We start from the raw sequence: 21,390 nt of genomic DNA, 5'->3' as shown, positions 1-21,390 counted from the left end.
TAAGTGTTTGTTCATGTTTGGTTTTGGCAATTAACCTTCCATTGGTTCTGTTAAAAAAAACCCAAACAGATATTTACATATAACATGTAAAACTGGCAATGGATAATACAGCTAATTAACACTACTTTCAGAATATTCCTGTATTTGCACTACATCAATCAAATTTCTCATTAGGGGAAATCACTAGCATTTCAAAGTACCTTAAGTATAGTTTTTTGGTCAAGCTAAGAAGCCTGATTAAATAATAAGGAAATAAAGGTTAAACATAACAAACAGATTGGAAAATAAAAACAACTGAAAGAACATATTCCATCTGAAATCACTGCTGTGGGACCAAATCTTGTGTTCCATTGCCATACTTAATCACTAGACTATGCTTCCTCTCAACTATCTTTAAACATCTGTCTTATTTTCCCCTTGCCTAACAGATTAGGAAAATCTACAGCTCAAGGTTAGAGAATGCTGTGATATCAATTTTGCTTAAGTTAATATTGTAGCTGTCATAGCTGTTTTTAGGAATCAGACCTCTTCATTATGCTCTAATGATGGCGGTAGGTAGTCATGTACAGCATTCCCCAGCAAAAGGGGCTTCTGCACTGAGTTGCAAATTAGAATTGGGGGTAGATTTATTCTAATACTTCCTGTCAAAAGTGCAGAACTTTGGCACAGTCCCGCAGCATTTAAGTGCCTTCTACAAAGTTACATTCAGACAAAGTCTGGAAGTGTATCTATAGGAGATATATGCCTAAGCAGCAAAAAACCTGGGAAAGGTCACTGGTGATCCATTCCCCACACTAGCTGTGCAGGCGGTGCTAGGATGGCCACTGGCAGCCAACTACATTTCCCTCTGGCAATGTTAAGTCTTTAGAGAGGGGATGCTGGTGGCCCATATGGGAATAAGATCTTCTGATAGAGGCCATAATGGCTTAATTACAAGTAGGAAAGTGGGTAGAGAGGGATGCCTATCACTGGGACATACGTAGCTTAATCAACTCTGAAGGTTCAGGTTCAGTTCAGAATAAAATAAGGGTTAAAGTTTGGGCATATTCTACATGTTTAAGTCCGAGTTCACCATTTTCTACTTAAAAACTAACAGAGAAGTGTATAGACCATTAAGAACTGCATGACCGTTAAGAACTGTGTGGTTATTGTGCCTTTAAGACCTGGAAAATTGTGAAGGAAGAGTTCAGTGGGGAGTCTCCTCAGAGGTCAGCAGATGTATCTGAAGAATGAAGACAGCTGCATTATATGTGGGGCTGGTATCACTGCCTATTAACGCTGCCTGATAATTCCCATTATAAGGCCTTGTTTAAAGGTCCATATAACTTTGCCGAACTTTAATCACTTAGGCTGAAATTTTGCATGTCAAGTGTCTGCCTGGGGCTGATTTTTTTTGGAAAACGTCAGCCAGAATGCTTCAGCTATTTCTTAGAAAAAGGTTGGGCAAAATTTTCTCTGTGTTAAAAAAAAAAAAAAATTGTTTTACCTTTTCTTTAAAAAGCTCAACAGCCTCCACATGCCTTAGAGCAAGGACATGAAATTGGGCAGGGACTGGCCTTTGCGTCAGGGATGTGCCTTTTACTGTTCCTGGAAAAATCTGCCCAAATGTAGCCAAGTTAAAATCCCTTTGAAACAAAACAGTTTGCAGAAGCTCAATACAGACTTGCTAGAGCTTCATAGCTCCCTGGCAATCCTATCTACACTGAGCACGCTCCATCCCAGGATTGCAGGAGGCTGAGAACGTGACATGTTCTGGCAGCAGCTTTGGCTAAGGTTGGAGACTTGAATTCCACCAAAAGTCCTCTCTGGTATTGCCTTCAGACTCATCCTTTTATAAATCTCCTAGTTTTGTGAATAAGGTAGAGCTAGAAACTATCCTTTTGAGGTTATTTGTCAGCCTGTTAAAACATCTCATTGTAATATAATTTTTCATTATGAAGGGAGTTGAAACAAATGGGTTTTTTTCCAAAGCCAAACTTCATGAGACAACCTGATTAAAGTTGTACAATAAGAACCACTTTATCTTGTTATGAAGGCTTTTTATTTATAAAGAAAGGCTTTGCCTTTCATATTAAGGATTGGCGAGCAAGGCGGCAGGAATCCAAAACCAGGATGAGTTTGTCAGACTTGTTTTCTTACTTTTACTTTTGAATTGTTTTGATGTATTGTAAACATACATTCTGTTTTAATCGGAAAAATTAGAAAAAAAACTTTCAATGACTATAAACTTCTTAAATATAACATCTCTTTCTTTAAACTATCATCCTAAATGGAGATGCAAGAATATGGCAAGAAAAACACATTGCCTTTGATGAGCCAATCAAGAATCAGACATGCATGCTTTCTGAGTGGCTCAGAATTGAACAAAAATTTTCATTGAACTAAGCTGATGTCAATTGGCATGCATTTATTGTGTGTGTGAACTTGACTGGTCAATATTGATTTAGATGTCAGGATTGTTTATTTATCACAGGTAGAAAGCAAATTTAATGACTTATTGTAAGAATGGTTTTCAGTAATCTTGAGATGAGATATTCCACTTTATGAAACAAAAACATGAAAATTATCCTGAAATGCAAACAGATTTGAATGCTACCCTTCTCTGTAGCATGTATCTAGCTACTCCTGGGGAACAGTAGTTGAATGGGTATGATCCTGCAGTCCATGTTAGGGGAAAACTTGCACCTCTACTTCAATGGCAGTTTTGCCTAAGTAAAGGGTGCAGGTTTGGACTCAATACCAATATTTAGGATATTTGTTGATAATTATTTAGTTTGCCTTAATTTCCATAGGGTATAATAATTAATAAGACTGTGCAACAGAAAGAATAAAGATGGATTTGATGGAGAGACCTACCTGCTAGATCCATGTTTACAAATAAACAGATAATTTATCATTGATAATTTGGTGAGTCTAGCATTTATTTTTATAAGACATCTTGAATGAGCTGATGGAACTGTCTGAGGTCCAAGCATGTTAATAGATTTATTGGGCTATAATATCTAATAGAATCTGTGTAGTTTCAGAAGATGAAAAAAAAAGTAAAATTGTCTCATTTAAGATAACTTGGCAATCTCAGTGCTGTTACTGAGTAGACTTCGTTTCACTTAAGATCTAGAATAGGATTCAGCGTGTGCTGAAAGATTTATCTGTCTTATCATGGATCCTATTAAGATAGTGGCTGTGGCATACTAATTGGCAAAATAACGTGGAAATCTCTACAACACATTATTCTTGGTGTCACTGTAATGCAGAATGCAATTTTGCACACAGAGTTTTATCACCACTTAGAGTTCACATCTGTAAAAATCAAAAGAGCCCCTTTTTTTTAAAATCAGCCTAAAGTTTTAAAATGAATTATATTCAACTCAGCGGACCAATGGATATAGCCTGTCACCCAAACTAAGTTCTTCATTTTAATTGTAAACTAAGAAACCACCGAAATCTTATTTTTGATTCACAAAGGGCTATTGTGAAGTTAATGAGTAGTTCTAACGTTTATCATTTCACTTAGATTTTAACATCTTACTTTTTAGAGTAAAAGTCAGAACACAGTGTTTTCCATGGTAAACCGAGGTCAGTACAATCTTTAAAAAAATATTTTGTATACCATTATCAAGCAGTCATGCTTTATTTCACATTTTAAATGGACCTAAATTACCATTCCTGTAATAATTAAGATTTCATGACAAGTATAATATTTGCAACAAATACAAATATTTCCTCTGACCGCCAAGCCCTTTTAAAAATAGATCATAATAGTTATTATTTATTTGTATTGCAATAGTGCCAAGAACCTTGGTCACAGACCCTACTGAGAGAGGCACTGTACAAACATAGAACAAAACGAGTGTCTGTGAACTTGACCGTATGCTCTTTGGGATTGGGACTCTTAAATACAGGATACCTGCCAAGTAACAATCTGAGAAACTTTCGTCATATAAGCAGTCACCAATGTCAACAGCCAACCATGTATTTGTATAGTATAGACAGGAAAATTCATAAGAGTTGTCTTAACAACACCCTCCTCCCCGCCACTCCCCTACCCCACAAGATTAAACTAGGTGAACTACAGGAACAATTCCACTACATGAGCCAATCGTGTGTATCTGAGCATATCTAACATACTTCCATTTAGCGGAGGGATATGACAGACATACCATATACTGCACAGATAGGCATAGACAAAGGGTGGGATTTTCAAAATTGCCTAAGAGAGTTAGGCACTCAAATTCTGTTGACTTTCCATGGGACTCCTGACTCTATTTGAAAATCCCACCCATAATCTAAAATTCAGAGTTGTTACTGTTTTGTAGCACAATTAGGCTTCATCTGCACTGGCCAGGAAAACCATACTATAAAGTAAAATAAGTTAATGGGATAAAAAAGAAAACATAGAAGCACTCAAGCCTGGGGTTTAACCCAGTCCAGTGACCCTGGGCGTACAGCCTATCTTCCCAAAGGCATTCTTCTCTTTAGTACAGTACCACCTAGAAGCCTTGTCCTGGACCAGGACTCCATTGTGCTAGGCACTGTACAAATACACAACTAACAGATGGTCCTTCATGCAGCCTTTCCTGTGAGCATCTGTGCAAAAGAAGGGGGAAGTGGGGCAGAAGTTAACCCTTACTCACCGAGGACTTACATAGAGCCCCTGAACTCTGACACAGAAGGGCTCACTACAGCCCTTTTATCATGGTTTTCCTGGCTCACTTGAACAGGGACTGCAAAATTTAGGGCCAAGTTCTCCTCATTGACACTGATGCAAACTCACTGAAGTAAATGGAGTAAATTGAAACACAAATGCTATTGTTATTTTGTATGTGCAGTGGGAGCAGGATGAACATCTGGGGAAAATAACCCTGCCAATTTTCTTAAAGGAAACACTTTCCATTGTTTCTACCATCCATATAAGTACAGACATTTGATTTATTCATTTCCTTAGCTACTCACCTTTTCTATCACCATGTTAAACTTTTCACTGTTGGGGGTGTACAGGATCTTCCCATGTAACAGGGGCTTCAGGAAGGTCCACATCAAAGCCCCATTAGGTGACTGTAAAATTTCCTGATAAAGCTGCAAGCAAAATGGAGCTGTGGTAAAAAAAGAGGGAGAAAGAAAGAGACCATATTTAAGAGATGGTGCAAGTGGATGATTTATTCAGCAACATAATGCCTATGACTAACTTAGCGCTTGGCCTCTGTAAGGTGCTGAAAATCCTCAATTCTCACTGAACCATCACTACAGCTCTTTGGAGAGATGTAGTTCATTCACCAAGTGCTTGAACCTGCGAGGAGCTGGGGATCCACAACTCCCACTTAAGCTGAGAACAATCAGCCCCCAAAGAGAACAGAATCTTAGGGCATGTCTACACTACAGCCCTAAGTTAACCTATGTTACTTCAACTTACAGCCACCGCAGTAATTACACACTACCCTCCTTCTGTCAGTGGTGCGCCTCCTTACCAGGAACACAGAGCCGTGAAATTGACAAGACAGCCAAAAGCCAATATAAGTAACGCAGTGTCTACAGACATTGTGTCACCCTAACTACACTGACATAAGCCCTACACCTCTCGTGGAGGTGGAGTTACTATGTTGGTGTAGCAGAGCACTTACATCGGCGGGAGGAAGGCTGTATTGTGTAGACTGACTTAATCAGGTTGTTGTAAGATGGTGCAAGTGGATGATTTATTCAGCAACTTAATTGTGTAGTGTAGACCAGGTCACTAGTGAAAACACTAGATAAACTGCCCCTGTCCTAGAAGCTGTATTGGTGTATTACAGTTCTGGAGTCAAAGTACACAGGCAAAACACACATAAAATAAATGCAGAGGGAAGAGTCACTGCTATAAATTCTCATACAGATCAAAAGTTCTTTAAAGTATAAGAGACTAGCATCACCAATTATAGACCAATGAGGGATTTATAGTAGTCGGATAATTATTTCCATACTCAAGAGAAGGCAAGCATAGTTCTAATCAGCAGCTATACACCTTCTTACTTTCTGAACTTTCTTAGGCCATTCAATGAAGACTGTCTTTTCCATTTGACAAGACAGCTTTTGGGTGACAGTGAAATGTCTACGGGCCTCTTCATTAAGAAAGGTAGCATAGTTTATTTCAGAAAGCTGCAGATAGATGCAAATATGTAACTGAACTGTATGATGTTTAATTCATTTTTTAATCTATCTATCTATCTATATTTCAGCTGCTTAGCTGAAAAATCCATTCCCCTAACCCAAGTAAAATTTGGTAGTCAAGCATGTGCATCCTTAATAACCTCATTGCAAGCTATGGTCCTGATCCTGCAAGCAACAACATGTGGACCGGCTCCCCATTGAAATCAAGGAGGTCCTTTTTGCAGGATCAGGTCTAAATTTCTATGCTTAGTTTACATTGGGTATTTTTTGTTACTAGTAATTTTCATCTTCAATGTACTGTACTATAGAAACATTAAGTAATGTCACTAGTAAAGCTCAGTAAGTAATTGATTTTTTAGTTTGGTGACAAACCAACAAATTCTAAAAAAATTCTAAGTTTTTGGTTTTTCTCCCCAAAGCAACAAAAAATCATTTTGAAAAGTTGATTTGAAACTAAAATGTCAAAACAAATCGTTTCAACATTTCCCAAGAAATGTAAGGTTTTTCAGCTGAAACTATTTGCTGTATTTGACCTGAATTCACAAATCGTTTTGGTACCTGCCAAAAAAAAAATTAACAAAAATTTCACCCAGCTCTAGTTACACCACCTCTATGAGGGAGACAAGTATTATTATTTGCATTATACAAAGTCGTACTGAATTAGAAATGTCAAGTGACCTGCCCAAAACCAGGAGTGAGTGTCAGAGCCAGGAGTGTAACCAACAAGTTTCTAGAACCCAGTCCTTTGTCCAGATTATTCCTCCACAATCTCCCTTTAAGAGAGTAGTCCCCTCTAAACAAGATCTGTAACTGGAGAAAAATTAACAAGGGCTCTAAGGTGGCCAGGCCAGAGTGATAGTATGATGAACATATGGAGCACTGTAGCTAATCTTTAGACTAGGACTTTTATGAAAGTGTTGTCCAGTTGTGGGACTATAAGACAATAAGGCGAGTTCAGTAGTGAGCACACAGGACTGGAAGCCAGGGCCACTGACATTTATAAGGTGGGGGGAAGTGGGCAGGAGAGGTAAGGACCCATACACAATCCCCTGTGCAGCCTCTCTGCAACTCCACTACTAGTAGGAGAAGGACAAGCAGAAGCTATGTGACTGGTACTCCCTGCCTCTGTAGGTGGCAGGGCTTGGGAAGAGCTCTGGCTCCATGTTCAGTGTGCCAGCTTGGACAGCTGAGCCCAGACAAGATGTTGCAATCTGCTAGTCATGCAGCCAGAAGTAGATATTTTCCACATCACCGCCACCCTTCCCCCAAGGAGCAACAATGGAAGCATGCCTCTCTGAGTCACAATTCCTTTCCTGGAAGATCACCGAAATTAATTTTAAAGAGTCAAATGTTGGTGTGTGATAGGTCTAGAAAGCAGTCTCACACACACACACGATATAAGAATAGCAGCAGGGTGCAGACAACTTGGAACATTAACTCTAATGGTAGCCAACAACTCAATTACAAGAAAAGACAAAAGGTATTCTTCCCTGGTTGTATTCAGAAGCTTAAGGATTTTATCATAACACCATAACACCAAGTTCACAAAATAAAAGTATATAACTATAAATTTGCAACCTTGTATCTAATAATGTATTTAATTTTGAACATTTAATAAACTTCCAATATATATGACCTGTCTGAGACAGGGGAGTCATATTTATTGTTATTATATGCAAGAAAACAAAATAACTTGAATTGCTTGTCACTTGTCTCCATAATCATTTCTGTGTAATAAAACCTTTCATCAATCATTCCTTGTGTTCAGGATTGCAATGTCAGCTAGCTGAAATGCCAGTTAATATATCAACATTTCTATTTAAGAGGAAAAGGTTTAGAATGCATGGCAAACTCTGAATGTGAGTATGTATATATGCAACTTGTGATTGATGTTTCTCTTACTTGAGTCTTTGGGAATGCTGTATTTTGCCATATCATCTTCCAAGAGCTCAGTGATCTTGGGCATGTCAATGAACATGTTGGTGTTGCTGAAGAAAGAGGATTCTTCTTTACAGACTGCCCTGATTAAAGACTGAAGGGATCCAGCAATGGAACTTCTAGATTTCCCACCCTGTAGGAACTAGAACAACAATTACTAAGGAATGGAATCTCAATTACAACAGTTACTCTGAACAATCCAGTCATAACTTTCACAACTGCAGTAGTAGTTCAGATGTTCTTCCCCATTACTGCATCCAAGGAGGTCAACAAAATGACAGTTTTCACATTGTCTACAAGAATGGATGAACGTTGTGCTCTCTTCTGTTCTCATGTTCACCTTTGTCAGGGAAAGATATCGCCACTTTAATGGCCAGAATACTCTGTGAAATACGGTAGTATAATGTACTACTTTAACCTTTTGAAAATGTCATATTTTCATGGCTTGACTGGGCAGAAAAAGAAAGGAAATATCAGGACCATCAGATTGCAGACCTCTGGATTACCTTGTCATTTTTCATACACTCTGCTTCCCTCAACAAAAACCGAAGTGGGATTGAATGCATTACTTTACTGTCACACATTATAAAGATAGCAACAACAACAAAAATAAGCATCTTTTTACATGATGGGAATGTCTGCCTTGAAAAAGGGCCTGCTACAAAGAAACAGTTGTCCTTTGTTCAAAATATTAAAATGCAGTTGTACTTTGAAAAATGATTGTGTAAAATGGTATGTTCTTATTAGATCTGCTCCTGGTGTATGTATATTTTGAATCAAATCATCCCTCTTTCTTGAAGAAAGAGATTTTTATTGTCATCAGTCTTGTAGAACAGATGCTGTTGTGGAAGACTGATCTGACTGCTTATGCACCTTCAACTGTGTTGTTAACCAAGTTCCAATAGCAGCCCACTTGTGCAATTGCAGTTTTCAAACTATGTGCTCACAATTGTGCAATCCCACTGAAAGCTATATGGTTGCATAATTGGAACTGAGGACATAATTGGATGACAGTCGGGCTGCAAAGGTCTAACTAAAACAAGCATTTGGCCTGCCTGAAATTTATCACTATTGAAGATACCCATGTCAGAAAGAACCTAGCTGGATTTTCAGATCTCAGTTGAGTTTGCAAGACTAGCAATGCGGAAAAAAATAGTTAATCTGATAAAGTGAACATGTTTAATATTGAAATCACTGGGACACAATAAGTGTGAAACATGATATCATTTTTACAAAGTCAATCTTCAAAGCAGAACTTCACTTTAAGAATGTAATAGGTTATGGTCAGCTTGGAGGCTTTACCTTTCAAAACTTTTTAAATTAAATGTGTCTATCACAAAGTGAAAGAAGCATGTTCACTGATCTAGAGGAAGTATAATGAGTACTGGTTAAAATCTTAGTACTCACTAGCTCTTATATAGCACTTTCATTCATAGATCTCAAAAGAATTTGCTGGCATGAACATTCACTGAAAGAGAATTTTATGTATTGCAGAATAAACAAAGGTGAAGAATTAGGAATTCAGATCATGACCCTTTGCATTGGAATCTTGTTTCTAAGCTCACCCAATCAGGGGACAGAAACATACTAACCATTTAATCACCTGAGGACCCAATCAAAATGCTTTGCATTTAAAATCCTGAATACTCAGAACGAACTGTTTGTGAATGACATACAGAAATAATTCAGAGAATGATTTTAATCTGCAAATAAACTTGCGAAAACCATGATCAGTTCACCAACAAAAAAGTGATTTTTCTCAAATAAATTATCCATTACAAAATATTCCTCCAGTGCACTTTAGAACAGAAAGCAGCTCAGTATTACAATCACTATAATAAAAATCCATCAGGAAGGCAACATGGGAGAAATGGAAATGCCCCAGGGTTATATCTGGCATTACCAGGGGCTACAAACTTGGCCAATGTGGATGAGCTGAGAAGTGAACAAAATAATCAAGGGTAAAAGGGCTTATGCTATAAAGTAGCAGAGCTTACAAAGCCTGAGAATGAATGGAAGATTAAGATAAATAACTTTTCTCCTGGTACATAAAGGAACAAAAGGTCAGTAATGTAGATAGAAGGGCCTTTGAGAAATCACATGGGTAATTTATTGACAAAAGAGGTAGACACTGAATTGCTAAAACAATTAAATGATTTTTTTTTTTTTGCCTGGGTGTTTAGAGGGAGGCTTGATGGCAGATACAGGCATAAATTTCCCAGGGGAAACGTTTTTAAAAAAAAGCAACCCTGCAAAATATAAAGATTGTGCTAGAACAAGTAATCAGGAAATTGGAAGATATGAAAAGACACAAAACTTCAGGGTGAGATGGGCTGCAGTCCAGGATGATATAAGCAGCAGTAAATGAGAGAACAAAACTGCGATGAGGTGGCCCCCTCTGCTGTTGCATTCTTCTCTCTGCAGAGTCTTATCAAATAAGATTTTTCAAAGATTAACTCTATCAAATCATCAACTTTGGGGGGTAGGCCCAATAAATAATATTTTATTCACAGTTGAGAAGGCCCTGAACCTGCTGTAAATCAGATGAGTTGATGTGGAAAATGATATGACCATATCCTCAGTTGATGTAAATCAATGTAGCTGCATTTACTTCAATAGAGCTACAATGACTTATACCAGCTGAGGAGCCAGCCCAAAAAGAGTGGAAGGTCATGAGGTTATATATATAGACCAGTGTTTCTTAAACTGGGGCCGCCGCTTGTGTAGGGAAAGCCCCTGGCGGGCCAGGGCAGTTTGTTTACTTGCCCCGTCCACAGGTCCGGCCAATCGCAGCTCTCACTGGCAGCGATTCACCACTCCAGGCCAATGGGGGCTGCTGGAAGCAGCGCAGGTTGAGGGACGTACTGGCCGCTGCTTCCAGCAGCTTCCATTGGCCTGGAGCAGCGAACCGTGGCCAGTGGGAGCCGCAATCGGCCGGACCTGTGGACGGGGCAGGTAAACAAACCGGCCCGGCCCATCAGGGGCTTTCCCTACACAAGCAGCGACCCCAGTTTGAGAAACACTGATATAGACAAATGCCTCATTGGAAAGCAGAGCATTAGAAGAACCAAACCTATAAAACAGCCAGGAAAGCTCTGAATAAAAGAAAAGCTTTAAAAGATAAACAGGCAGGCCTGTCTGAGTAACGTTTCGACTTTTTAAGTTTGTCACACAAATTAGAGCCTTATGGGAAAAGCTCATACCACTACTGAAGTAAATGGAGAAATGCTGATTTACATCAGATAAGGATATTGTCCTCTAAGTGGGATTTGAATTGACTATTATACTGTAGTAACAAGCAGGCATGCATTACCTACCAGTGAGGCATTTTAAAGGTTTGCAATTTTAGGGCCAGGTGCTGTCATCTTTACTCTCAGTAACACCTTACTCCAGAAAGTAGTGCCACCAAAATTGATAAGACAACCTGTTGCAATAAGGTATTACTCAGTGGGAGAAAGGGTAGCAGAATCTGGTCCTTAGACAGGGGAGTCCTTTCTTATGACGCATTATTTATTTTATAATAGCTCCAACATTGTACTAGCCATTGTACATACACATGGCCAGAGTCCTTGCCACAAAGAGCTTACTTCCTCATTCTGTTTGGAATGTATCATCATCCTCACCTTACAGATAAGAAATTGAGGCAGAGAGGGATTCAAGTGTCATAGTCAAGGTCACAAAGAAAACACATGGCAGAGCTAAGAACTGAAACCAGTGGTACTGAGTTGAGTGCCTTAACCACAAAACCCTCCTTCCTACCAAGACGACAATTACCAGTCACTGGGTAAAATCAAGGACCCAACACTATGGATCTATCAACTGCCCGTACAGTACATTTGGAGAAATGAGTTATGTGATTTACAATAGGTGAACATTTTCATTATAATGAAGTAGTAGATGGAGAAACTATGCAAGACCAGGGTTAAAGGAATGGCTTTTTAATTAAAAAACAAAATAAACATTAGTAGTGTGTGCCCCGTTTTCTCCATGACACACAGAATAGATGCCATTATTAATAAACAGCCTGTTGCCATAGCAGTTTAGGCTGTGATCTCAAATAGGTAACAAGAAGAGCTGGCAGTATTTGGATCACCAGGAAAATCTTGGACTGTGACAGGAATGGATACTGGTGATGAAAGAGACCATCAAATGTACCAAGACCTGAGTATAACAGGCTCAACTCACCAATTATGCAATACCGCCCAGCAGTCTATGGGATACATTATGATTTTGCCCAACATTCCTCCTCATTATTTAGTACCTGACCTTAATGAAGTCCTCTAAAAAAAAAAAAGTGATTATACTTGCACTATAAATACAGCTAATGGATGAAAGATCAAACACATACCTGTTGAAATGCCGAGATGTCAAGCAGATCAACACTTTTGAATGCTTGGAGGAACATGGGAAGATTTTCAAGGACATGTTGGCCTTTTTTTAAAAGGGAGCTGAAGCTAATGACCACTTCCAACATGGCATTCAGTAACTTGTTGGCCTCAGAAGGTATCATGATCTTGAAGAAGAAAAAAAGCATGAGAATCGATTAATATAAAATCCACCCTATTCATACAATATGGAGTTTATAAATTCCTCAGCCTCTCTTGCACTGCTTAAAAAAGCTCCAGACATGTTTCCCCCCAAATGCTCTCTCTGTGCCCTCACACTGGCTGTGGCAGGAATGGGTACTGATGATGAAAGAGACCACAGTCTTTTCACAATTTTCTAAGGACCCTGAACTTTATCTAAATAAAGTGAGATAAGGTGGGCAAGGTAATGTCTTTTTATTGGACCAAATTCTGTTGGTGAGAGAGACATACAACAATTACAAAAAGTGTTCCTTTGTTAGAATCCCTTAAGTTTAAAACTGAAATATACACAGCATGTTTCTGCTGTCTAGATACACAGCTCTGTCTCTCCTTTCCTACTCAGGGCTGATTCCATAGGTGAAACTCTAGCCCCCTTTGATGTCAATGGCAGAACTCTCATTGACATCAATGCGGCCAAGATTTCACAGTGAGTTTATTACAGAAGTTTAACATTTAAAAAAAAATCACAACCTATTCACTTAGCTGAGCTGCCAATTCAGTAGGTTTTAAAGTCATGTTGAATTGCTATTTCCTAGTCTGCAGGTTCTTCCCCGTCCCCAGGGCCGCCCAGAGGGGGGAGCAAGTGGGGCAATTTGCCCCTGGCCCTGGAGGGGCCCCCACAAGAATATAGTATTCTATAATATTGCAACTTTTTTTTATGGAAGGGGCCCCCAAAATTGCTTTGCCCCCAGGCCCCCTGAATCGTCCGGGCAGCCCTGCCCATCCCCCCTTCACTTTCCTCATAATTATTGTCTCACGGCTAGAACACTTGTTGTGTTTTTCCACTGTTTTACATACTCTATTTCCTTCTTCCACCCATATTTTACTAGTGCATTTTCTATTATGGAAATCTATGGTCTGTAAGTTTATCAGCTTTTTAGATTTCATCCTCTTTTGCATATGTTCTTTAAATAACAAACATTCTGGAACATGCTTTATTCAATAAAAACAATTAGCCAATTAAGTCAGGAAAAGTCCCATAAACAAATGAGGAGTAGTTGATGGAAACAGTCAAGTGAACAATGCAGCTCTGTACTTGGATTTTATTAAAATCAACAAGACTCAGTGAAAGAGCCATTAGGAGAGTCACTGTTTAGTTCAGGTTGGCCTATTTTTCAAGAAGCGACTCAAAGCTCCTCTCCTCACCTTAGTTATGTATACATTCTAGGAACACTTCAGTCTGGCATTTTCAGGAGACTGGTCTGTTTATTACAAATCTGTTGTCATAGTCATCAGTTTAACTTTATACGTGTGGCATCGGAAACAAGAATCCAGGAACTCTGGCTTCAAAAACAAATGTTTCTCTCATTTTGAGCTCAAGTAAATACCCTTCAACTAGCAGAAATAGGTTTGGCCTTTTCTCATTCTGGAGGTCAACTACCACAAAGGAGTAGAATGCACACACACTAGCCATCACATATCCCACCCAATATAGGATTATTTTGTTCATAACTGTGTCATCTCAAACAATAAATCCAGACTTGTTCCTGGTTAACCACTCACAAAGGTAGTCACAGAGGCAACTCAGTTTCAGCAGCAAACACTTGGTCCCCCTTCATAATGCAGAAAGCTGTGTATAATGGCAACACTACAATTTTCCAACCACATACAAGCCTTACACTTCCTAACTTCATCAGTAATCCCCAAAGGCCCAGTGTACATGGGCAAAAATTTGTGTTTTTCAATTGAGTTATATTCATTCAGCTGAACCCCATCTCCTCTTAATACCCATGTAGGCATAGTTTAATGCCGTTAAAATCAAGTGAGCTGGTCCTATGGTAGCCACTCAAATGATTTAGAAGTTTAAAATTCTGTTAACATGGACATGAAGAGGTGGGGGGTGGAATAAAGTTAAGCTAACTGGAGTGAGCTAACTGATCTGATAAACACGGCTACCATGTGGACAAACCCAAAGCGAGGAGTTTTCTGGACTTACAGATTCTCTACTACAAGAAGAGAGACATACAGGTTGAGATAATTTTATTCTTCTTTTGTACACAGGAAATGCATTAGTCAGGAGACAAACTAGTGGAAATTAGCAAGCAGCCTAGGAACCAGGGAAGGAGAGTGAGAAAGGAAAATGTTAAGAAAAGAGAAGTCAAGGAAGGAAGGACAGAAGGAAACCTGTGGCCCTGACATTTTTGCCACATTCCTGTTATCCCGGGTCTCAGTCCACAAGCCAGATTTGAGTGAGGGGGAACAAAAAGATTCCCTACTGCTGGCCAAGCCCAGAAGTCCCAGCCTTAAAGAGGCAGAGTGCCACAGTGAGCTGCTTCTGGGTTGTGGCATAGCTCTCAAAAGCAACAAAAAAGTATACAGCTTAGTTTCCTCTATAACTGCAAGTAAACATTGTCCCCCTGCAGTCTGCATTTGAACTAATGTGATCCTTACACATGAGAACCATCTGCTGCAGAGATTAGACCACAACCCACGCTATTCTTATCTTGAAGAGATGAGCTATTGGAACATCAAAGGCATGTGGAGTAAACATTTTCAAAAGCACGCAAGTCATTTTGGGTATGTCTACACAAACCGCAGCAGTGAGCCTCCAAGCTCGGGTCAACAGACTCAGGCTCACGCTGCTGTCCTAAAAATAGTTGTGCAGTTTGCTAAAAATAGCAAGTTCCAGATCAGATCCTGAAGCCCACCACCTTCCCTTGACTTCAGACCCCAAGTTCTAGCCTGAGCCATGTCTACTCAACTATTTTTGGTGCACTAGCATGAGCCTCGCAAGACTGAGTCTTGTCAACCCGAGCTCACATTCTCACTGTGAGACATACCCTTAGGAGTCTAAGTCCCATTGGAACTTTGGAGCCTAGGTTCCCATAAAACTTAGACTCTTAAGTGACTTAGATGCTTTTGAAAATTTGGACCATGGTACAATCTTACTGCTCCCAGATGATTCTGGGTCCTATTGTCCTCCATCACAGAGTTTGGTGCGAAAAAGAATTTTGATCTGTTCACTTATCTTCTTAGTCACAGTATTTGTACAGCACAAAAAGTTGTCCCAGGGCTGTTATGCATAGAAGGTGGTGACTCTGTATTTGTGTAACCCACCCCAGAATGATGATATTTAGCCCAGGCACATAGTTACTGTTACAACTTCCATAACATAGTGAACATTTTTACTTCTAACACAGAGGCATTGGAAAATATAAAGCTCCAAAGCCTAGTAAAGCCAATAAAATACTTACATGTGCACTCTGGTCTTAGATAAGTGACTTGGTCAAAGTCGTATCGGGGGTTACATATTTATTCTCTCTCAAATGATGCCACATGAGATTTGCTCAATTTACAAGTCAAAAGATGACTCATTCTAACTTCAGCCAAAGATCTGAAAACTGAGCTGTGTTTTTATGGCCTCCTAAAGGATCTCCAAAGTTTCTGTTATTAGCATTTAGCTAACAATTTTATTGGCGATTCAGGAGACAGAACATAATCAAATAACACTCCTGTGGCAGCTACAGCAATTGCTCACATGGAAGATTACTACTGGCAAAGGATTTATACATTCTTAGCTTCATCCAGTTACCAACAGGAATTAGAACAGTATGACCTGACAGCTCTCCAAGAACCATCAGAACACAGTTTGAAAACTTCTATTTGTTAGTGCTAAACAAGCAAGCCTGAGCCACAAATCAGCTCCAATCTGTTGCCCGGACACTTTGCTAGATGGTGCAGTGCCAATTATAGAGCTGTCTTTTGGGTGAGATACAAGACCAAGTTCTGGATCCCTGGGGTATCTAACAGTTCCATGCAACTTTTTGCAAAAGTTGAGGGGTGTTTGATCTGGTATCTTGGCTAACCTCCAAGCAGGTCAACTTGCATACCTACACTAATTCCGTAGTATCAATAGAACAAGCTGTTCTTTACCCCCATTCTTAAACTGTTATGCATCATGGCCAGGATTAGAATTTGGGGTTCCCTGATTTCCATTTCTGTGCTTAAAATCATACCCTTCATAAGGAGACACAGAAGCAGAGTTGCCTATGAAACTAGGGAGAAAACCCAGCCTGAAACCTCAGTCCTGCACCCTCTGTTGCATTGGTGTGGGAAATGAAGGAAAAAACTATAGGGAGCTCCCTAAATCTTCCTTCCTTCCCCACCCCCACAAACAGCAGGGCAGGATCCATCCCCAGGGTCTGACTGAACTCCCATTGACTTCAGTGAAATCTGGAGCAGGCCCTCAACATATAGGAGTACATCCTGCTGCAGATCTACTGGTTCCACAATGCTAAGTGAGGGTGCAGGAACTTCATGAAGGACAGTGTTTGGTTTCTACTGGGATAAACATCTAGGACAACAAAATATATGGGGCAGAACTATGATCAGTAATTGGGTTACTTATCCATCTAGCGCCAAAAAGTTCCGGAAGTAAGTACTTGCTCCTCTTACCTTGTAAATGATATTACGCAAGTTCAAGTTCTGGGTAATCCGTACAATCATGGTATACAAGTCCAGCGCTGGGAGAGAACAAAGTTCCTTCACTGCCAGAGAAGTTTTGCCATTTTCAGGAAGTGTCAGCAAGAGACTAAGCACTTCCTTGTCACATCTTCCAGCTAAAGCTACTGCAAGGGCACTATAGAGAAACTGTTGTGAAGTACATAGATTAAAATTTATCCTGCCTGAAATGTATCAAAAAATTTTTCATAAGAATACACTGTAAATATGTGTCTCATAACACAAATAACGCTACTTATAATAGCTACCAATAGAACTGGAAGACAGAGTTACTTATTTGTTAAGATGACATGCTTGCACTTTATACTATATGGGCATTTAAATACATTTCTCAATACTATTTATTTTCATTTATAAAGATGTACATCATTCAGTTAATAGGCACCATTCCTTGATCTGGGCAGGCGCACTTACAACACTGAAAATTCATAGAAAAAATTTCATAAATATATACTTTTTTTGTGGAAGCATCTTAAAACCACAACAGGAATTGACGTATCAACACAAAATTACTCAGGATCGTTAAGTCCAATGCTGACTATGAAGAGTTATGAAAGGATCTTACTAACCTGGGTGACTGGGAGACAAAAATGGTAGATAAAATTCAATGTTGAGAAGTGCAAAATAATGCACATTTGAAAAAATAATCCCAACTCTACATGCAAAATGATGGGGTCTAAATTAGCTGGTACCACACATGAAAGATCTTGGAGTTATTTTGGTGAGTTCTCTGAAAACATCCACTCAATGTGTCCTGGCCATCAAGAAAGCTAACAGAATCTTAGGAATCATTAGCAAAGGGATAGATAATAAAACAGAAAATACCAAACTGCTACTATATAAATCCATGGTTCACCCACACCTCGAATACTGCATACAGTTCTAGATGTCCCATTGCAAAAAAAAAAAAAAAAAAAGATATATTAGAATTCAAAAAGATGTGGAGAAAGACAATGAAAATAGTGAGGGGGTATGGAATGGCTTCCATATGAAGAAAGATTAGGACTGTTCAACTTAGAAAAGAGATGACTAAGAGGAGAAATGATAGAGCTCTATAAAATCATGAATGGTATTGAGAAAGTGAATAGGGAAGTGTTATTTACCCCTTCAGATATTCCAAGAACTAGGGGTCACCTGATGAAATTAATAGGCAGCAAGTTTAAATCAAAGATAAGGAAGTGCTTCTTCACTAAGGGCACAGTCAACTGGTGGAACTTGTTGCAATGGGATGTTGTGAAGGCTGGATTCGAAAGAGAATTGGATAAGTTCATGATTGGTCCATCAATGGCTATTGGCCAAGATGGTCAGGGACGCAACCCCATACTCCGCACATCCCAATCCCTCCAACTGCCAGAAGCTGGAACTGGACCACTCCATAATTGCTCTGTTCTGTTCACTCTCTCTGAAGCATATGGCACTGGCCACTGTTGGAAGACAGGATACTGGACTAGATGGGCCATTGGCCTGACCATTATGTTTATGTAATGCATGTCTACACAGCACACTAAGCCTGCATTTTGACTCAGCCTTGAGCCCAAGTCCTCCTTCCACTCACACACAAATCTGTCCAACTCAAGTCAGCAAGCACTTAGGACTCAGGTCCTAGGATCCTGTTTTGGACAGGGGATTCAGAGTCCAAATGCTTCTGCAACTTGGGTCCAAGCCCTGTCATTTTGCAGCAGGACTGCCCGGGGGGGGGGGGGGGGGCGCAAGTGGGGTAATTTGCCCCAGGCCCTACAGGGGCCCCCACAAGAGTTTTTCGGGGGCCCTGGAGCGGGGTCCTTCACTCGCTCTGGGGGCCCCGGAAAACTCTCGTGGGGCCTGGGCCCCCGGAGCTTCTTCCACTCCAGGCCTTTGGCGGCAATTCGGTGGTGGGGGGTCCTTCCGCTCCGGGACCTGCCACCCAAGTGTCCTGATGACCCATGGCGGGGGGTCCCAGGACAGATTCTGGCGCCGAAGACCCCAGGTCCCCTGAATCCTCTGGGTTGCCCTGTTTTGCAGTGCAGCTGCAGCTCAAGCAGCAGATCTGAGTCATACGGTCTGCATAATGCAGTAAGGATGCGTTAGAATGGCTGAGACCAAGATCCAGCAACTGTAAACCCAGGTTTACAATGCAGTGTGGACACTCAAGCTTGGGCTTCGAAACAACAAGTGCACAAGCCCAGGACCCACAGACCCGGGTTTACGATGCAGTGTAGGTACACCTAAAGACCGAGAGAGCTTACACAAATATTTAGAAAATACAAATCATATGAAAAGACAAATACAGCAACATGAGGATAGGACAAGAAAACAATAAAAACAAATGTATTTCTTTAATTTAGTAGTGAATAGTACCATCCAGTAGTACAGAAGATGACTCATCCCTCCACAAATATAAAAGATCAATGACAAATCCTGCCAGCCCAGATACATCTCTAAACCTCTCAGACACCCACCTCCTCTACTACAAAGGAGAAAAGATACTCTGAACTTGCTACAAGAGCTAACAACAAATCCAGGGATGTGAGAGACCGAGAAGGACCAGGAGTTCCAGGGTCAAGAGGCCTTTGTGGAACACAGAGCTTGAAACTCCTTGTTCATGAGGAGGAAATTGTCCCTGGATCATCTCTGTTGATTGTATCAATGGTAGTGTCATAGAGTGAAACTTAGAGGGAGGTGGTCCCTCAGTATTCAGATCCCAAAGTATAGCCGGTTGAAAAATCATTGCTGAAAAATGCTGTTTCGTTGGAATTATAATATATTGTGGGAAATGTGTCATTTCAGCAAAAATTTCAACAGGAAAAAGTCAAAATCATTCCGACTATTCTTTTCAATTTAGTTTATATTATATTAAAATGTTACTGTTAAAGATATTTTACTATTGAATATATATCTCTAATTATTATATATACTATTTTAATGTACTATATATGTAAAATAAATGTTTCTACACTATTAAAACAAACCAATTTAATTGTTCCAAATCCAACTTCTTAGGAATTTTTGTTTCACAGGATTTTTTTCCCCCTAAATTTTCCAGGGAACAGAAATTCTGGTTCCTAACCAGCTCTATCTCAAGCCACTGATGGCTTATCCAATAGGTTAAAACCTACCCTTTGAACTCTTCCTGGAAATTCAAAAGTAGTGCAGTTTTCTGAGCAATAGTTTTATGCACTGTTCACATAATAGGCCACTCATTAAGTGAGCAGTCAGTCTAGGTTAGGTTCCGTTTCTGAATGGCCTTTTAAAATAAAGTACCACAAAGCACATCACTGTAGTCTAGTCTTGAGGTGACACAAAGGCATGGATAAGTGTAGCAAGGTCAGCATTCATAAAACTTGGTCAAACTCCTCCCCCAACTTCAAATGAAAAAAAAAATGTTTTCATAGCTTTGTCCACAACATATCATTTTCATAATAGGAGATGCATACATTGCATCTGAAATATATATTTGCATCCTGTGCAAAAGTAAAAATGTATTATGTCCCATATGGATTGGTACTTTTTTAAAAAAACAAGCAAATGTTTGTATGAACATGCAAATGTGGCATTTGCTTGCATATCAGGGTGTGCCCACAATTTTTGTAGATATAAGACACCATGTTTGAAAATTCAGCTCCATAGCATTATTATTTCAAGAGAATAGGGATATAAAACTTTACTGTCAAATTCCTCTTTTATTTACTCACTTCCAGGTATCTTGTCTACATTTACTGCTAACAAAGTAATGAAATAGCAATAATGGCAATTAGTAACATTGACAAAGAAACAGAAGAACAGAAGCCACCTATAATTGAAGTTAAGCTTGTTGTGTGAAAGAATTCAAACTGAGAACTGCCATTCTAGTAGTCAAGCTTTCTATGGTCAAAACCTGCAGCTTCCTCTGACTGTGGAGCATCAGTGACATCCAGTGGCTCTTTGATTGATCTGATCAGTTTCAGTCAAGTATCAAAATACCAATTCATTTCCAGCGCGCGCACACACACACAGACACACACACACACACACACATACAGAGGAAAGAGCACCTCTAGTTAGCTTTATGATTCATACTGGACAAAGGAGAGTTAATGCTACACTCCAAGCTTCAGAGCGGGAATCGGTCACAGTCATGGGAAACAGAGGTAATGACATCAAGGCTCTTGGGGGAATAACACATCAAGGGAGCACTTGGGGAGAGTAGCACATCCAGGGAGCACAAAAGAGTGATCTACTCTCCTCACTACAAACCTGAGAGCTATGGGGGGTGCAGTACAATTTCCCCATGAAGTTTATGGCTCTC

General features: G+C 39.8%; 1 protein-coding gene across 1 annotated transcript in view; it reads right to left on the bottom strand.

The window, feature by feature from the left end:
* ABCA13 (ATP binding cassette subfamily A member 13) overlaps nucleotides 1-21,390 on the bottom strand; it is a 285,349-nt gene that overhangs the window by 177,908 nt on the left and 86,051 nt on the right. Inside the window, exons 24-27 of the mRNA XM_034761320.1 lie at nucleotides 17,061-17,255; nucleotides 12,428-12,592; nucleotides 8,044-8,221; nucleotides 4,954-5,093 (exon numbers count right to left, since the gene is read on the bottom strand). Of these exons, the coding sequence (XP_034617211.1) occupies nucleotides 4,954-5,093; nucleotides 8,044-8,221; nucleotides 12,428-12,592; nucleotides 17,061-17,255 (678 nt within the window). The remainder of the gene's footprint in view (nucleotides 1-4,953; nucleotides 5,094-8,043; nucleotides 8,222-12,427; nucleotides 12,593-17,060; nucleotides 17,256-21,390) is intronic.

The sequence above is a fragment of the Trachemys scripta genome, chromosome 2 (genome assembly GCF_013100865.1).
Source record: "Trachemys scripta elegans isolate TJP31775 chromosome 2, CAS_Tse_1.0, whole genome shotgun sequence".
NCBI classification, from domain to species: Eukaryota; Metazoa; Chordata; order Testudines; family Emydidae; genus Trachemys; species Trachemys scripta.
Note: the sequence above shows the minus strand (reverse complement) of the source record. Positions and strands in the feature narration are given on the sequence as shown.